This window comes from Scomber japonicus, chromosome 24 (genome assembly GCF_027409825.1).
Source record: "Scomber japonicus isolate fScoJap1 chromosome 24, fScoJap1.pri, whole genome shotgun sequence".
Classification (NCBI taxonomy): domain Eukaryota; kingdom Metazoa; phylum Chordata; class Actinopteri; order Scombriformes; family Scombridae; genus Scomber; species Scomber japonicus.
Window position 1 is genome coordinate 15,601,600 of NC_070601.1, and position 18,622 is coordinate 15,620,221.

The 18,622-nt window shown below is 38.5% G+C and overlaps 1 protein-coding gene across 1 annotated transcript; it reads left to right on the top strand.

Annotated features, from left to right (window-relative positions):
- The first annotated feature begins 664 nt into the window (after positions 1-664).
- plcd4a (phospholipase C, delta 4a) lies at positions 665-16,924 on the top strand. The gene is made up of 15 exons (XM_053314391.1): positions 665-689; positions 2,271-2,429; positions 3,084-3,312; positions 3,552-3,681; positions 3,809-4,040; positions 4,248-4,449; positions 4,991-5,135; positions 5,909-6,061; positions 7,850-8,017; positions 13,015-13,171; positions 13,436-13,552; positions 14,906-15,084; positions 15,195-15,327; positions 15,423-15,572; positions 16,833-16,924. The coding sequence occupies exons 1-15, from the start codon at positions 665-667 to the stop codon at positions 16,922-16,924; spliced, it is 2,271 nt and encodes a 756-aa protein (XP_053170366.1).
- The last annotated feature ends 1,698 nt before the right edge of the window (positions 16,925-18,622 follow it).

The window sequence follows — 18,622 nt, forward strand, 5'->3', positions numbered from 1 at the left end:
TTAAATGCATTTAACGTATGCATATTAATGAAACTACAGGTGTTTTAATATGAGCTGGCATGACACCGAGTCAGTTCTAGCCCTGAGTGAAAGGAATGCTGAGACCACAGCAGGGATTTGGGGAGATTAGTTGGCTTAGTGAGCTCCACGCAGAGAAAGAACAAAAACTGCAGGATGGGACAGAATGCAGGGAAAGCATAACAGAGCATCCAGATCAGCTTAGTGAGCCTCGTTGTGACACAGCAAACAACAAGGGGATGAAGGCGGAATAATGAGGCTGCTGGTACCATTTGGTGCATTTAGTGGGGGGAAAAAATCCACTGAAAAGGTTCACCCACAAGTCTCAAGTGATTACATGAGCTCAAAATATGTTTGCCATTACACAAACTTTGTATGAGTCGTAATTAAGAATGTAGAACTCTCACAAAGAGGCAATACATGTGGTCAAAATATAAAATGTAAGGAGTAGAAATAACCAGACTTTTGCAAGATTCATTCATGCCTTAATGAAAAGTAATTATATAATCCTCAGTCATTGTGTGAAAGTTATCATATTAATTCTAAATGTCTTTAGCTTCGAACTGTAAAGTACAAAAACTGACTTTCAATGACTGAAGCCCTTGTTGTATTCTGTTCTTTAGATGGCAGTGTGAGAAGACAACAAATGGCTTTCATGGGGAGTGGCCTCCGTAAGTCTGTTTCTATCTTCTAGTGGAATTGTGTTTTGCATCTTAAAATAACTAATAGAACAACACGTACAAACTAGTAAGTTGAATTGAATTAGAATTTATTTTTTGTCTAACTTGTGGAGTTTTTTATTGGTGTCAGAACAATATCTGACTGATATGGGTCACTCTGTTAAAAAGGTGTTGTCCTCCTTTAATCCTATAATGCCAAGTGAATCATATTAGATGAAAGAGTTTTAGAGAGCTCTACATCATACCATCAGTGTGATCTTTTTTTTTCTTCATGAGAAACCTGATGTATAAGATCAGATACATGTAGTACACAGATAAATCAGTGTTGAATTACTAAATATTTTGTAGTATATTACATTAATTCCTGTTGAAAATGTGTGTATCAAATTAGTAGTACAGCAGGTATAGAAGCAAATTTATCTGTACATCTGTCATCATCATACATAAAAAGTTTAGTAGTTGGTGATATGAGCTTTATGCAGGACCTATAAGGGCTTTAAACAACATTGTATTCATATATTTCTGTTTGCTATGAAAAATAAACTGCAAAAACTTCCAGATGTATCAAATATGATTCAAAATAAAACACATACATGCAAAGTGTAGTGTTATTTAATTAATTTTTTTATTACTTGTCAGAAGGTCCAATAAACACTCCAGTTTCAAATAATTAGACATTTTCCTGCAATCATTTGATGGTTCAGGTTTTACAGGGTTAAGTAGAGAAATGTCATGCTTTTGTATGGAACGCCAGAGCTGCCACAGTAAAATATAATAATTTAATCATATTGAATGCTTAATGTGCATAACATGACCAAATATTTTCATTTTCATATTTGAAACGGCATAATTACTGCCAAATTGAAAATTAGAATGACAAACTTAAAGGACCAGTGTATAGGATTTAGTGACATCTAGTGGTAAGGTTTACAGATTGCAACCAACTGAATACCCTCTCCCCTAGACTCTTTGCTCATAGAGATTAAGGACAGATGCCCAGGTGTTGTTGTTAAAACTGGGTAGAAACAATCAGAGTTAAAAACAAAGCAAAATTGCAGTTCAGAAACAACTGAAAGTCTTTATGGCAGCCCTTCACATAGGTGCAGTTTAGTGGAAGGAGAGCATCATTTCCAGTAAGGTCATTCTTGCTGCCATTGAAGTATGTACTGTGCATTAAGAAATCGCCAGACTTAAATATGCAGAGATCTCTGATTGTCTAGAATCATGAGACTACCCCTCCCAAACCTTTCCGTGTAGAAGAACCTGTGGTGACTGTGAAACTTGCCAAAAAGGTGGAAGGCCCTCTCTAGCCAGTGTTTGGTTTGTCTGTTCTATGCTACTGTAGAAACATGGTGGTGCAATATAAGAGGCTTCATGGAAGAGACCTGCTCCCTATGTAGATATAAAGAGTTCTGCTACTGTAGATGCCACTAATGTGTAATAATGGCAACGTGAAAACTAAACTTGAAAATGAATTTACAGACAGTATGTTTACAATTGAATTTTCAAAACGGCAAATTATATTATATACATGTGTATATTTATAAATGTATAACTCTCTCCTCTCTGCAGGCATACAGGGGGATGACAACCTCCAGTCCATGCTGGTAGGGACGGTGATGAGAAAAATCAAGTCTCGTACCTGGAAAAAGCAGCGCTACTTCAAGCTTCAGGATGACTGCATGACTATCTGGTACAAGTCCAAGAAGGCTGGCAAAGCCCACTCCACATGTAAGGACACATGATTTGCTAATGTGATGGACATATCTGGTCACACGCTGAACCCAACATGACAATTATGATTACAAATGATGCCTCTGATTATACATCCCTACATTCAATACGGTGGACTATAGTGGTGGATAAATTAAATGGTAATTCAGAATGATATCAAATCTATAGTTTTGTTTATTTTTTAAGCACCTTGCCATAGATGAGAACAGTTGACTATAGGTAAACAATGACTAGTCCATAGAAGGAGAGGTTCTGTGGGACAACATTTATAAAATGTTTCATAGCAATAAAATTATCCAGAAATCCATAGTTTTCATCACAGCTGTAATAATACTTGTAGAAAAAGCTGAAAATGCTAGCTTTATACTATATTTTTGTCAGTTTGGATAAACAAAATTATAGAACTGTTCAGTTCATTATTTTTCTTATCTTATCTTTTTTGCATTCTGACCATTTTTCTTTTCATAGGAACATGATTTTGCAGCCTACCTCAGAGCAATGTAATTGATTTTTGTTTATTCCTATGTTTGTGATTAACCCCTGTTGATCATAAGATCACTTGTCGCTTTATACTGTATATACGCTGTACTTTTCACTGCTTCCATGTATTACTCATTGGACGTGTATTACTGTGTCGTTCTTGGTGTCCAGTTTCAGTGAGCGATGTGGAGGCAGTGCGAGAGGGCCACCAATCTGAGGTGCTGCTTAGCATTGCAGATGAGTTCCCAGCTAATCGTTGCTTCACGTTGGTCTTCCGTGGTCGCAGGGGCAACCTAGACTTGGTGGCTGAGTCTGCAGAGGAAGCACACACCTGGATCAGCGGAATGAAGAAGCTGATTGAAAACCTGGAGAACATGGGGGAGCGGGAGAAACTTGACCAGTATCCTTTATTCAGCATTTTAAATAATTGAAATCCATCCATTAGTTCTTAAGATGCCTTCTCAAGGACCACGGGGTTGGTCAAGGGTAAACTTGGACTTGTCTGTGGCACTAGAGGACAGTTTTGGGGTCCACCAAGCCATTCGAATCATCATTGGCACATGAACATCACAAATTTCATTGTAATTGAGCTTGTTCCTCTCTATTGAATGTGACAGCCTCCTTAATTGGTGTATCCAGATGGATTGGAGACTGGTTCAAGAAGGCAGACAAGAACAATGATGGCAGGATGAACTTCAAGGAAGTGAGAGATTTACTGAAGATGATGAATGTGGATATGAATGAGCACCACGCTCATCGTCTGTTCACAGTGAGACCCTTTGAATTTCTGTGATTTAAGCTACTGTTTGCTCGCTGTTGCCATTTGCTTGAGACCAACTGGTTTGAACTGTTGAGTTTTGATGTCTGTTGACCTATGTTTCTTTCTCTTCCTTCAGATGGCTGATAAGTCCCAGACAGGTGCACTGGAAGATGATGAGTTCGTGCTATTCTACAAGATGCTGACCCAGCGGGAGGATGTTCTGAGGGTTTTCCAGGAGTTCTCAGCTGATGGCCAGAAGTTATCTCAGAGTGACCTGCAGGACTTTCTGAAAGAAGAGCAGCTGGAGGGGGAAGACATCCAGCAGCATGCCAAGCAGCTCATTGAGCGCTATGAACCCTCTGACACAGGTACATGGACTTAAAAGAATGTTCTGTATCTTGGCATGTGCATCTGATTCTATTAGACCAAATGAAAATTCATATTATTAAGAAGTCTTTTGTAGTGCCTCTACAAAGGACTTCTTAATGGATAAAGTACCTGGGTAAAGTACCTGGGTAAAGTACCGTCAATAATTCTGCAACAATATGAGTGACACCATCCTGTTGTCTTTCCAGCCAAGCTGCTGAATGCCATGACTTTTGACGGCTTCTTGATGTACCTGGGCTCAGCCGAGGGCTCTATCTTCAACCCACAGTGCCGGGCTGTCTACCAGGACTTGAGCCAGCCGCTGTGCCATTACTTCATTTCCTCTTCCCACAACACCTATCTGATGGAGGACCAGCTCAGAGGACAAAGCAGTGTTGAGGGATACATCAGGTCTGGATATCTAATCAAATATGGATTAACGTTACAGGCTCTGTCAAGTTTGATCAACACAGCGAGTGCCCAAAAGACAGCAAAATTCATTTGTGCATTATTGTGAAGTAGATAGTTCTGGACGCTATCTATATCCAAATCCACTTCCGGTGCCACTTTTATTTTCAGGGTTTCCCTCAGCTAATGCATTCTCCACCATGCTTCATTGAACCTCTCAGGGGTAATAGATTGAGATTTACTGTGGCATTGCACTGCTGTAAAGCCTCTTCACCATACAGCACCCATTAATCAATTAAATAAAAGCTACCTAAGTTAATAAAATGGGAGTCCTGACGTCAAACACCTATTTTTGGGTGATTAATTCTGTTTCATTACATTTATTAATCTGACCATCATTGGAATAAGCTGTTGCATCGTTGCCGTTGGCATTAACAAAAGTCATTAGCTTATGTACCTGTGATCCTGAATAAAATATCTTAATAAAGTGACGAAATGCATGAATGAGTATGAATCAATGACTGAACTTGTGCCTTCTGCACAGGGCTCTAACTCGTGGCTGCCGGTGCGTAGAAGTAGATTGCTGGGATGGTGCCAATGGAGAACCTATTGTATATCATGGACACACCTTCACCTCCAAGATACTCTTCAAGGATGTGGTCAATGCAGTGGGCAACTATGCCTTCAAGGTAGCATTACCTGCACTGGTTGTTTCACTTTATGAATTACTGCCAGTTGGAAGACCTCTAAAATTTACAAACAGAATATTTTTTCATAGACACTGTTTACATTCTCAGCAGATTGGGCAGGTCTTTAATTAATCAACCCTTGCCAGAGCAAAAAGTGGCAAGTTTTGAATGAAGTCCAGGTATGATGGCTTTCTGATATCCTAGTCCTTCAGTTTTTTATATAAAACTGGTGGAAAAATCATTCTTTCCGACAACAGTTTAGGCTGCACATGTCCAAAAACTGACAGCCTGATTGGAAACATGATCTCATTGGTCCAAATGAGGCTTGTAGACCAGGCATGCTTTGTAATCCCCCTCATGCTGGCATTACAATTGTTTTTGCTTTCATTGTTCTGTAAAGCTGTATCAACAAATCGCTCAGCATCTCATTGTAAATTTATGAAAGGGAGTACAACTGTGCAATGATATCCAAGACATAATCTGAAAGCCCTATGAAGTGATCTGCCATGGAGTGCCAGCCTCCTGCCAAAGTGAACAGCTGCCAGGTTCACATGCATGTCAAAGCTGCTGTGTATAAGCATCTGTCTGCAATTGAATATTGTGGCCTCATGACCCCTTGTCCAGCCATCTGCCAGTCTTTCAGCCACCCAGGCACAACCCACAGGTGTATGGCAGCAGGTGTATTAGCTTTCCGCTGCGATAATGCTCTCCAGTGTTAAATTACAAACTCACTCACTCCCTCCGTCCCTCTGCCTCCTCTTATTCCCCATCAGGTATCGGAATATCCAGTCATCCTGTCCATCGAGAACCACTGCAGTGTGGAGCAACAGAGAGTCATGGCCCAACACCTCAACCACATCCTTGGTGACAAGTTGCTGAAAAGCACACTGGATGGCCATTCCCCCATTATGTTGCCGTCTCCTGAGGTCAGCAGTTGCCCCAATCCTACTTCACTGTGTTCTGGACTAGAAAGTTGGCTTTAAAGTGAAAAAAGGGTTCATTGGACTCATTGCATATAGAATCACTGCTGGGATTATGATCGCAAACATTTTTGCATTTTTTAGAATTACTGAAGTGTTACTCTTAAATTGTAGGGAGATAGTCACTGTGGATGGTTGATTCATAAGAACACACAGCGTGAGTCTTGTGTGCGGTTAAAACTCTTGTTCAAGTTGGTGAAAGATTACCTTGGAGCTGCCAGTGCTTAAACATAGCCATAAAAAGTTCAATAATGCTGTCATGTTGTTGCAATTTTGTAACATACAACTATAGTTGCTAGGAAACAGGCTTGCATAAAGAGCTGTTCAAGGGATTTTTGGGTGCTTGATACACCTCTAACAGTCATTTGGAGGTTTGAGCTCCATTTCAGTTGCCATGTGTATCACATAGGGCTATAGTTTTAAAGCTCTTAGACACATGTGGCACACTTTTTTCAATTATCTTACCTGATTGGAATGTGTGAACATGTGTGGGCTTTGCTTTACTGACATCACCCTGACTCTCTCTATGTAAATCACTTGGATGTGAAGGGTTGTTGGAAGTCGAACTGTCTCCTACTTTATTGTAAAGTTAATTCTCAGTGTTTGTGCACTGAAGGCTTTACTTTTCCACATCAACTTTCCACATTCAGCAGATGAAAGTGAGAACAGCCTTCTAGTGTCAAACTCTGCAGATTCATCAGTCTGCACACTGAAGTTCAAACATGTTCATTCAACAGCTTAATCCATCCTTGTCTAGGAGATACTCAAATAAATTCCATGTTATCACATTTTTAAGCAAACAAATTCATAGATATTGATGTGGTGCTGAATTATGTCCATTGATTTTGATCGCTGCCTTCGTGACTTGCTGCTGTAACACAATGTAGACATCCACCTTCATTGACTTCAATAACAAGTTCAAGTTGACCCAGGTGTGCCTTTAACTTGTTAATGATATGACTGAAACTGAATGTAGATTGTGTATATTTAAGGCTATATCTAATTCTTGTTCTTCAAAAAAGTGTAAATGTGGTTAAAACGTCTGACGTCTGATAAAATCATTGGATGACAAAATAGTCTTACCACAAGCATGATAGCTTGGGATATAATAGAAAGCTCCAGAACAGTAACTAAATGGACCCTGTGGTGAAGTTGTTTTCAATCTTTCAAAATTGGAGCTTAGCGTGTTGTCCTCCTTTCTTCAGCCACTGGTATTGATTTTAACAGTGTAATGACCAACCAATACATCAAGTCCCGTCAGTTTCCTGTGATAAATCCGACAGTGAATTGATCCAGTTGTGGCTGTTTGGGAGATACAGTGGTTATCTTTTGCTTGATTAGGCAGCTTGATCCCTTTAGAGCCTGTCAGAGCTCGCAATGACCCAGAGGGCAACTTCATTTTCATCCTAGACCCTGTCAGAGCCTTCTGGACCATATGATCTGTGTTTTACATGCAACACTGGCACCCTGAATTATTCAACACCACAATATTTTTTGGTACACCTCCATTCTGTATATGCAGAATGGCTGGAATCTGAAAGTCATGTTTCAGATTATACATACAAAAATGCACTGAGTTTTGCCTTTCCTCATTATTATATTAAACACATTTAGTAAAGTGGGTTTCTCTTAAATGACAATGCTTCAACCAAACCAACAACAACCAAAAAAGACGTGATTTTACATCTAAAATGGAAACTGTGCATTAAGGATTTTGTGTGATCTTCTTTTCAGGATCTTAAAGGAAAAATTCTGCTGAAGGCGAAGAAGATCGGCGGTCTGGAGGAGAATATCAACGGGATGGTGGATGACTCTATGACCACGGAGGTCAGCGATGAAGATGAGGGGGCTGAAATAGATGATGACAACCTTCACCGTGAGAGCATTATCCGCAGAGTTAAGGTGGGTCAGGTTGTTCAACACAGCTCTGAGCCTAGACGCAGTTATATACAGTCTAGTGAGCCAGCCTGATTTAAATTCAGTTCTTTGTCATTTTTAGGCTGATGATGCAAGTCAAATCAGGAAGTAGATTTCAATTTGTGAATGGAACACCTAATAGATTAAGCAGATTAACCCAAAAATAAAGTCACTCCTTTTAATTAAACACATCTTCTTAGTAATTCAATTTAGTAAATTGCAGATCCAGGTTATTTAATTCTATGGACCTCTAACAAATTTAGGATGGAGAATTGTTGCTCTAGCAGCACTTTACCGCATCCTTCAGCAAAAGACTGTGAACAGTTCCTGCTGTAAATGTATGTACAGTACCTGCATGAAAGTATAGTGGGATTTTAAAGATTGTGGAGTAGCTGAATGGATGATGTTGAATTGGATTCATTAAGGCACCCAGAATAACAGCAGTTCCCCTCAAACTTGGTGACCTTAAAATCAGATCTGTCAGACCTCACCGCTCTGACATACTGTTCCTCCAGCACCCCTCTATATCTACACACTTTTTTCAGTTGTACATCCCACTAAATTATTCAGCTGTTCATAGTGGTGGCGTAATGGCTCCCTTTTAATTGTGCAACCAAAAGTAAACTAACTTCAAACAAATGTTACACACTGTATGTAACTATGTAATTATGTTGGTCTTGATGACCTCCAGAACCAGTATGTACTGTAATACTTGGATTTACAGTATCTGGGGTGTTTAGGAGGAATTGAAGGAGACATATTAAGCTCTTTCTGATTTTTTTTTTGTTAATTATATACTGTGATGATGTTAGATATCAATGTTAAACAGGGTTCAAAGTTATGTAGCCATAGGTTCTGTCAGGGTTGTTATATAGGTTGTGATGCAGCCACTGGAAGCCAACCAATTAGAAGGGGTGCCTATAATTATTAGGTGGGGCATAAAGAGACAGGAGCTCAAACAGCCTGTTTCAGACAGAAACTGAACTGAGGGGCTACGTAAAGGGTTAAAGGGAGTTTTATATACCAGTCGAGCCCTAGATTAAAAATATAGACCCATAAATGTGCAGAATGTATCTTTCAAACAGAACTGTCATACTGCAGGGATTTTGTTTTTATATACAGTATTTTGATAGGGAGTTAGATTGAACTTGATGTTCTTTTGGTCTAGAAGAGAAATGTACTCAAGTGTCTCTGAAAACAAGCATCTACTGCAGAGCACAGTATAGAAAGGGACAAAAAGAAGTTAACAGTATAATAAAGTGACTGTTAATATAGTTAGCTAACTGAGTGATAGAGATTGTTGTTCATGTAGTTCAGCTTTTTCCAGGTCTCATATAATGCCTCACTCTTTTAACTGCCAGCCTTCAAGCTTTCCATGAAAATGACTTTACTTTACTTTTGTTATAATATATAGCATATAAACATTTAAAGATACATTACATATTAAAACTGGATCACAGTTTTATAGCTCAGTAGCACCATTAAAGTGTACAAATGTCTTCTGCCCACTTTTAGCGTTTTGTAACTTAAAGCAAAATCACAGCAAAACTTTAAGACAAAGAATTCTGTTTTTTTTTCAGCCTGTGAGTGAGTGTTTGTTGTCCCTGGTCGATCAAGTGTTTTCTAGTAAGCCACTCGGAGACACCCCTAAATCTGGTCGCCTTTTTATTCAGCGGAAAAGGATTGCATAAACTTCAGTCATTCCTCATGAAAAATACAGAGGATTGAAGGGCAGGGAGCAGACACTGGGTGTTAGATAAGGTGATCTGCTTACACTGCAATAGCACAGCGAGGCACAGAAGCAGGCAGGGACATGGAAGGACGAAAAAGAGAATCAGGCTTCGGCATTGTGCTCATAACAATGGTGTCCTTCACCACAGTCATGCAGAAGTGAACTTAACTGAACTGCAGCTTAATAAGGCATGTTTTTCTACTGAGGTAATACTCCTGCCACCACTGTCATTGTTGAAAGCAGTGGTGAACAAGACAAATATAGAAAAAAAGCATCAGAGGATCTCATTGTTGCCCATTTTACCACATCACACCAGACAAAGCCTAGTCGTGCCAGGCTGGGCCAAACTAGTTCGGCAAGGTGTTTGTGTAGTCTCCTGTAAAAAGAGATACCTGATACTCTGAACAGCACTAATTGCAGTCAGTAATCACCTCTGTTGGTAAATACCACTATGTAGTGTCTCTAAGTAGGCTGGTCATCATTTCTATGTGCTCATCATTTCTGTATATTTGTCACAAAAGTAGTAATTCATGCTAATAAAATATATCATTCAATTCAATATAATACCACTAATAATAATTTGGTTTCATAAAGTATTGAATCTCCTAATTTAGGTCATTGTGATGTCACTGTAATGCTCAATTCATAATGATCAAGATAGGCTTTGGAAAATTAAAAAAATGAGAAATTAATTAAAGGATGGATTAATCTACAACTTATAGCTTTACAAACAGCAAGAAATCATCTATATGTACATAAATAATAATTAACAAACCAGTCTGACCTTGCAGTTGGTAAACATATTGTATGATGTGGCTTTTATTTAATTTGTATATTTAATTAAATTAAATTATTTTTTTCAATTTCCTAACATTCCCCTTCTCATGCCATGCATTGCATTCTGAAGCCTTTTTTTTAAATGATATGTTGTATGTCTGACTTGGGCTATAAGAAGAGCTCTCATTGGCTGTCACCTGAACTTGGGGGTTTGAACCATAGAAATAGAAATAAGCCCTGTTGCTCCAGTTCATCTCCATTCAGCCACAAAAGATTAATGGTTGCTATAATCCCTAATGGAATAATTATTTTGTCTTGAATGTATCTATGATTGATTGTACAATGAAATATATGTTACATATAGCTGTAAGGTAGTGCCTCAATAAAAAAATAACCTAATTGGACAAAGAAGGTCCACTTCATTTTAGGAGTTTTCAATTGTATCTTACCTAGTTTTTATCGAGAAGTATGAAGTTGACATTACATGACCAAGGCTTTGAACCTAGTGATCCATGTATCCAACCATATCAAGGTAGTGTTCCGTTTCTGACCCAGATATGTTCCTCACTGATGTGCTGTAATTTACATGTACTTCTATTGACGTTAAAGGCATTACAGCAGAACAGTTGATGTTGAAAGTGCGTCTATGTTGAGTGCAGCAAACTAAGTGTGTAAAGGAATCATTGGGCACTTAGACTCTTGTTTATTGATAAGCATCTGAGAAGCATGAAACACCACACTGGGAGTCTTGTCAACGCGGTCATCAGAGGTGAGGCTAGCGTTGAGTTTGGCAGTGATGTGAGCTCAGTGGTGCCCCTGCTGATGGTTTAAGTGTCTGAAGAGATGACTCTGTTGCTGTCTGGTAGATAGATGAAGGTGTAAGGGGAGGGGGTTGAGGCTCTGAAGCCTGGGTAGACCAGCCGATCAGCTTTCATGTGGGAGCAGGCGGACGTGCATGTGGAGGTGCTTGGGAGGTTTCGCTGTCATTGTGCTGTTTTGGCGTGGCACTACCTCTGATCATGGGAGCTACCCTGGCAGCAAACCTGCTTTTGCTTGGCATCGTGGTTGAATATCACTTACACCACCTAACGGGGGGTTGTCTCAAGGTTTCGATGACAGGATTCCTTTGCATCACAAGGGTATACCCTATCACGTGAAGTAACAGTCAGCTGAAAAGAACACAGAGCAAGTTCATGGGTCGACATAATTGTTGTATTGATGATCCACTGAGGGTTAAATGCAACTTTGGGTCATTAAAGTATAGGCTTCTTCTTGCCGGTCTGTAGAACTGATGAAGCCACTTGGATGGTTAATGAACCATCTTAGGAATACCTTGGAATCCTTGTTCCGAGCCTCTGAATCTTTGCCCACAAATCAGATATGTTCAGCAATTCAATTAGGTGTGGTGTTGTACTCGTTGATGGTTGTGTCCCCAGTTGGCAGCACAACTGACCCAGTTCAGATTTCTATTTTGGGGTTGTCATCTTTTGGTACCAGAGCTAGAAAGGTAGTACAAGGAATATGGGCATTCACTCTCTCACCCTTCAGCTACACAACTTCTCCCTATCCTCTGAAGTTTCTAGACCTTATCAGACCTTTCATTCTATGTCTGTCCACTGTTAGCCCTCATAGAGTTTCTTACCCTTTGCCAGTCACCTAACCTCACTGCTCACATGCCTCGTATCATCCCATTCTTCCTTGCCAATGCTCATGTTGCCTTAACTTTATCAGACTGGTGTTTTAGCCATGTTAAAGGTCTGGTTCAATGGATGTAAATATGTCAGTTGGCAGTCCAACTACTTTGGTCTAGACTAAAATGTAACTCAGCTATTGTTGCACTGATTGCCATGACATTTTGTAAATACATTACCGTAATAGTCTACAGAGCATGCAATGGTTTTGGTGACTCTGACTTTTCATCTAGCACTATCATCAGGGTAGAATTTCCATGTGTCCTGTACTTTGGTGCACAAGCCAAAGCTTCGAAGTTCCTTCTAATAGACAAATTATGATCTTGATCTACTGGAATCTTTCTAAGACACATTTTTGTGTAAGTAAAGTTTTGAAAGAAAAGTGGAAACAATAATGCTACAAGTCTACAGTCATGTTAGAAGCTTAGTGAGGCTGTGCCAAGACACAGTAGTGTTGGGTGCTAAATGCTAACTTCTGCATACCAACATTTTTGTAATGACTGTGTCAACATGCTGATGTGTAGCATGTTTACCATAGTAATCATTTTAGTTTTGGGTGTTAGCATGTTAACATTTGCTAATTAGTACTAGATATTAAACGCAATATAGCACAGAAAGCTTCCATAATATAGCTTATATTAATTTACTTGTGCTGTCGCAGTTGATGTGTATTGCAAGAACGGTATTTATATTTTACTTGCAAAAACAGTTGATAACATTTACAAAACACCTCCATGTATCAGTTTATCAGTGCATTATCCTATGTCTTCTTATTTCCATAGAAGTCAAAGCAGCGTCTGTCTAAGGAGTTGTCAGACTGTGTTGTCTACTGCAAAAGTGTCCACTTCAACAGCTTCAAGCACTCCCGCATCCACTCCAAGTTCTACGAGGTGGCCTCCTTCACAGAGTCCAAAGCCCGCAAACAGCTGAGAGAGGCTGGTTTGTACACACCCATTATTCATCTTTGCATCAGGCAAATAGAAGAGAATAAAAGAGAATAATAGGGCTTGAATAAAATTGTGTTTTTGAATGTTCAGTGGGCTGGGGTTTTAGTTCTTTTTGTCGTGGATACTTTGTCTCAGTAGCTTTTTGTTCTCATCTTTAAATTGAGCCATGATCCACACATGACAACCCCAAACAAGTTCTTGACCATCCTATTTGTTAACTGTAACTCAACCTCTGATGTATTTTTTTCTATTTCAGGGGCAGAATTTGTTCACCATAACTCCCGGCAGCTGACAAGGATTTATCCCAGTGGCTTCCGAACTGACTCCTCCAATTTCAATCCTCAGGAAATGTGGAATGCTGGGTGCCAAATCGGTGAATGCAAATGAAAAATAGATTTCTCTAAGTCAGGCTTTTAGACTTGACTTTCTGAAAATTGTTTAAATCCTTAATGCTACTTTCTATGAAACTTTGCATAATAATGTCTTCAACTTAAATCTAACAGAGCTATAGTATAGTAGAGAACTTGAGGCACTTAGATTTGCACATGGTTGTTGCGGTAACTAATGGTGTAAATTATAACACTGCATTTTGAAACTGATACTGATAACATTAGTTGGGAGTTTTAAAAAAAAACAAACTCATGCTGTAATTGTGACACTGTTTCTAAATGACCTGAAGCTTAGTTTAGTTGTTCATTTGTTCTTGTTACTTATCAGCTGGTCTACATTACATACCAGTACCGATATATGCGCCTGGCTAGACTGACTATTTTATCAGTCTAGCTCCAGTAGAAATTACACATCCCTGATTTGAAGAGTTTTTTCTCATTTTGTCACCTTTTTTTCAAGTCACCAGCTCAAATGCAAGTTCATATATTAGAAGGCATTGAGTAAGGCTACGTTCCACTCCTGACTTTGTTGGTGTTTGCTTCATTACAAATGTCAGTGTAATTTTGATTTGTGTTATTTTATTTCAAGTGCCACATAGTGTCAGATAATAGTCACAGCCTTTGTAGCTTTGTATGCACCAGTGATTGACTGGTGTAGATTAGATTTTTGACTTTGAAGACTTTCTTCTTTGTGTGTAAAATTATTGTAAAGTGAGCCTGATGAAGCCTGGGGTGAGGAATTGTTGCTCACACAGTTGCACTCATGAAGAAGAAACAAGCCTTTCAGTGTGTGACAACTTATTTCAGATGAGTCCTGCAGTTGTCAGCACTCAACAAGGCATGTGTGAAAGAATACTATTGGTTAGTTTAGTTATCTCTGTCTTGCTATTAGCTTAGTAACATATATTTAATATGACAGATGTCTCAACTTACCTTTAAGTCATCTGCATCCACTTTGAGTCATCGTGAAATGTTTTAAAACAGACGGAAATTAGATTCCAAAATGGTGTTAATGTAAAAAAAATAGCATTGATGTAAATGTAAATGTAAATGTACTTTATTTATACGGTCCTTTACAACAGTCCAATTACAAAGCCCTTTACAATGATGTCCAATTCAGTGTCAAAGAACAGCTGTGAGGTCATGTTATATCATTTCTGGCTACTTATGTTCAAAGCAAATGTGCAATGTTTCCGAGTGCAGCTTCAATAATATATCTATACTCAAAAAGTGCCTGAAGACAGTATGTTGTGAATCAGAATCTCTTGGCAAGAATACATTAGAAATTAAAAATGAAAAAACATTAACCTTGTTTTGTATTTTTTACTTTCATTCAGTTGCATTGAATTTCCAGACTGCAGGGGAAGGCATGGATCTCAATGATGGGCTGTTTAGTCAGAACGGTCGCTCTGGGTACATCCTAAAACCGAGTTTCATGAGAGATGCAGATCAAAAATTTGATCCAGAGACTCCACAGAAACAGGATGGTCACCAGCCCTGCATCCTCACCATACAGGTACAAAATACACTGGGGGGAAAGAAATGCATCCCTGAGGTTGTTTATTTTTTATTTCAATCATTTTAATTGACAACACTGTATGCATTTATGTATTCATGCATAATCAGGTGATCAGTGGCCAGCAGTTCCCCAAAGTCAACATCAAAGAGGGATCTATAGTGGATCCTCTGGTCAGAGTGGAGATCCATGGAGTTCCTATGGACCAGGCCAAGCAGGAGACCAGATACATAGAGAATAATGGTACAGTAGAGACTCTGATCTGGATTAGTTCCACAAAGAATCTCCAAAAAGCATGAGTGTAGGAAGTGAAAAGTAATTTTTCATCCTTTGTGCAGGTTTCAATCCTGTGTGGTACGACACTCTGCGCTTCACTATCCATACTCCTGAGCTGGCCATGGTGCGCTTTGTGGTGGAGGACTACGACAAGACGTCAAAAAATGACTTTGTGGGGCAGTACACACTGCCACTCAGCTGCATGCAGCAAGGTCAGTATGAACAAGCTGAGTTAATTAACATCTTAGTTATATATCATATAGGTTAGATTCCTCTGATATTAATAGCCTCAGTGTGCTGCGCATAACCCAGAACTATGTACAGTAATGAGATCTTTATATAAGGACATGACACAGTGATGTGATAATAATCCATGCTCAACAAACATGACATGATCTCTGATGATAAAAAAAGCTTGTTGTGTCAAGATAAAAAAAAAGAGTCACTGTGATCATGAGGAAAAGAAAATATCATATAATGACCCTTCAATGAGCCTTCTACCGCCTTCAATAAAAGAAGTAGAGCGTTCCTGCAGCATTCCTGCAGCATACAGCATGAGAAACCTCTAGGGAGAGCAGGCACGTTACATCTTTCTGTCCCTTTGTTTATTTTCCTTTTTATCACAGATGCTGAAAATAATATAAAAATAGCAAATCCATTAGTTCATGTTCAATGTAGTTTTTTAAATTAAAGGTTCTCTGTAGAGTTTCTGACCTTGTAGGAGCTCTACGCAGCAGTTCTTTTTGATGAATGGGCCTCTGTTTTGGTTTTCTCATATACTCTCATGAGTGTGACACGATTCACACTCCTGTCAGTTGTTTACCACTAGTCCACTGATCTACAGGAGGCTGTAATGCACCAATAAACACAGTAATTCACCAATAAAGTATAGCAGAAGAAGACTAATATTCATTTTCAGGTCTATAATTTTAACCTGGGGCTCAACTGGAATATCTCCCACTCTGTTCTGATTGATTAGTTTTTCTAGAAACTGCATCTTGGTGGACTTCCATTGGTTCAGGAGGCTATGTCAACAAACCATGAAACTACAGAAAATGCCAACGTCTAAAATTCATTCATACATGTTTGAGCCAATATCCGAATATTAACATAAACAACACATGGAAACACCTTAGCAACAACCTTAGCAACCAAGACTATGGAATGAATGATGTCAAATGAATGATGTCAATTTAACATCATTACAACATCATTTCTCACCAGATAAAGCCTTGATGCAGATGCAGAAGCTAAGACATAATATATAAAGACAGAATCTGTGCATTCCAGCCTGCATAATATTTATTTAACACACTTTATTTGGTGTGTGAATACTTTTCCTATCATTATACAAGGTCATGCCCTGATAAAGAAACGCGTGGGCTTTGCTGTAGGCCTATGTGTAGGAGTCATCAGATTCCTCTTTACATGTATAAATACTGTAAATCGACGGTGTTGTTTTCTGTCCTCAGGTTATCGTCACATCCACCTTTTGTCCAAAGATGGCACCAGTATTCCTCCTTCCTCCTTATTTGTCCACATCAGGATCACAGGACTGAAATAAAGCAAGCTTCACTTTCCTAATACAGTGGAGGTACTGGCAAGAAAATCCTACCATTTAGTGATCAGAGTATAATCAATATATAGAAAACACTCATAGCTACTACAATAGTATTTAACGTTGTTCTTATTTGATGTGAAGAAATACTACGCCAAATGTTTAGTGGATCTTAAACAACAGAAATATATTAGCTATGCATGTATGTTCTTGTTTTCTTCACTATAGTGTGTGTAGAACTGTTCCTGTGATTGACTTGAACCTCGCTGCTCATGTTTGGTGTAATATGTCTGTATGTTCTATAGATATATTGTGTTGTAGAAGAAGAATGTGCCACCATTAAGTTTAGATCAGGATGTCTTTAATCCTTCAGTATTTCCCTTAAACTAACAGCACTTTGTGGACACTGTCTAACCTATGCAGTCATCAGCTTTCACTGTGGTTACAATGCAACGCTTGAAACATCAATTCTCTTTTAGATGCACAGTGAGAATGCACACATTCTCTTTCATGTAATTCTCTTTTGAAATGGAAAACTGAAGGGGAGATACAATGCATGTGTGTGTGCAGGAATTTGAATTTGAAAATTATGCAAAATTGAGGTTGAAATTGTGGTAATGCAAACTACTTCAGATACAGTTCCTCGAGTTCAGATTCTGAAATGTTTCATCAAGGAAATTAAGAAACATGCAAGCACTTATTCTACCAATACAAGAGATCCCTCTCATATTGTCAGGGGCTAAATTACTTTCATTTTATATAAAGCTACAGAATGTTTTCAGCTCTGAAATTGTCAGAAAGTAGTGAACAAATCTTCAAATATCTAGTTTTGTCCAGCCAACATACCAAAACCCAGAGAAGTTCAATTAACTATCAGATGAGAGAAAGAAGAAGAGAAGCAGGAATTGACATATTTACTTGAAAAAAATGTTGAAACAATTATGAGATGATCAAAGTAATAATTTGTCTCTTATACAACAAGCAGTTGTACTGCTGACTTTGTCTCAACTCCTACAAATCTTTCAATAATAATCATTGTGTCACTGTACACTTTGACAAATTGAAATATACTTTTATAGTAGAACTCAATCAATACAAAATTTGTGAGGCCAGTAGGAATACTTACATTTGAGATCAGATATTTGTCTTTGAGCATTAACAGTTCTGTTCTGTATTTCTTAGACTTGGTTATTATTCCTTTAAGAAAAAACATTTTTTTCTCAGCCTAACCTATCACCTGTTTGCATGTTTTGAGCTATCTGGCTAAATTACTTACTCACTATATAAAACTAAAAAGAAGTTGCTGAGATGATTGTTCCACAGTGCCATAACACGAGGATCTACACTCAATAGCTGAAAATAAACAACTGTGGCATGTGATCACTTGCAAATGAAATGAAATGAAAAATACATAGTCCTGCTGTTTTCCAGTATCTGACAGTTAAATGCTCATTTGTGCACAACTTTTATTTAGTTTGAAAGGGAAAAGGCTTATATGTGCATTGTCTATAGTACATTAGTACATAGTATTATATACAATATGGACTTGGGACACAGTGCAGGATCAGCTGAAACAGTACAATCTGTCTTTTAAGTCTCAGAAATAAAAATAATAATTTTTAGAGCATAATGTAAAATTCGTTTTCTCACCAATGTCTTTATTTTATGTGAACAAAATACAATTGTAACTTATTATAGCTATCT

Excerpts from the sequence above, each read along its gene's own strand:
- plcd4a (XM_053314391.1), top strand. The coding sequence starts at position 665 with ATGGCTTTCATGGGGAGTGGCCTCC. Across the intron at positions 8,018-13,014 it reads GCATTATCCGCAGAGTTAAG|AAGTCAAAGCAGCGTCTGTC; the intron begins GTGGGTCAGGTT and ends TTATTTCCATAG. Across the intron at positions 13,553-14,905 it reads GAATGCTGGGTGCCAAATCG|TTGCATTGAATTTCCAGACT; the intron begins GTGAATGCAAAT and ends ACTTTCATTCAG.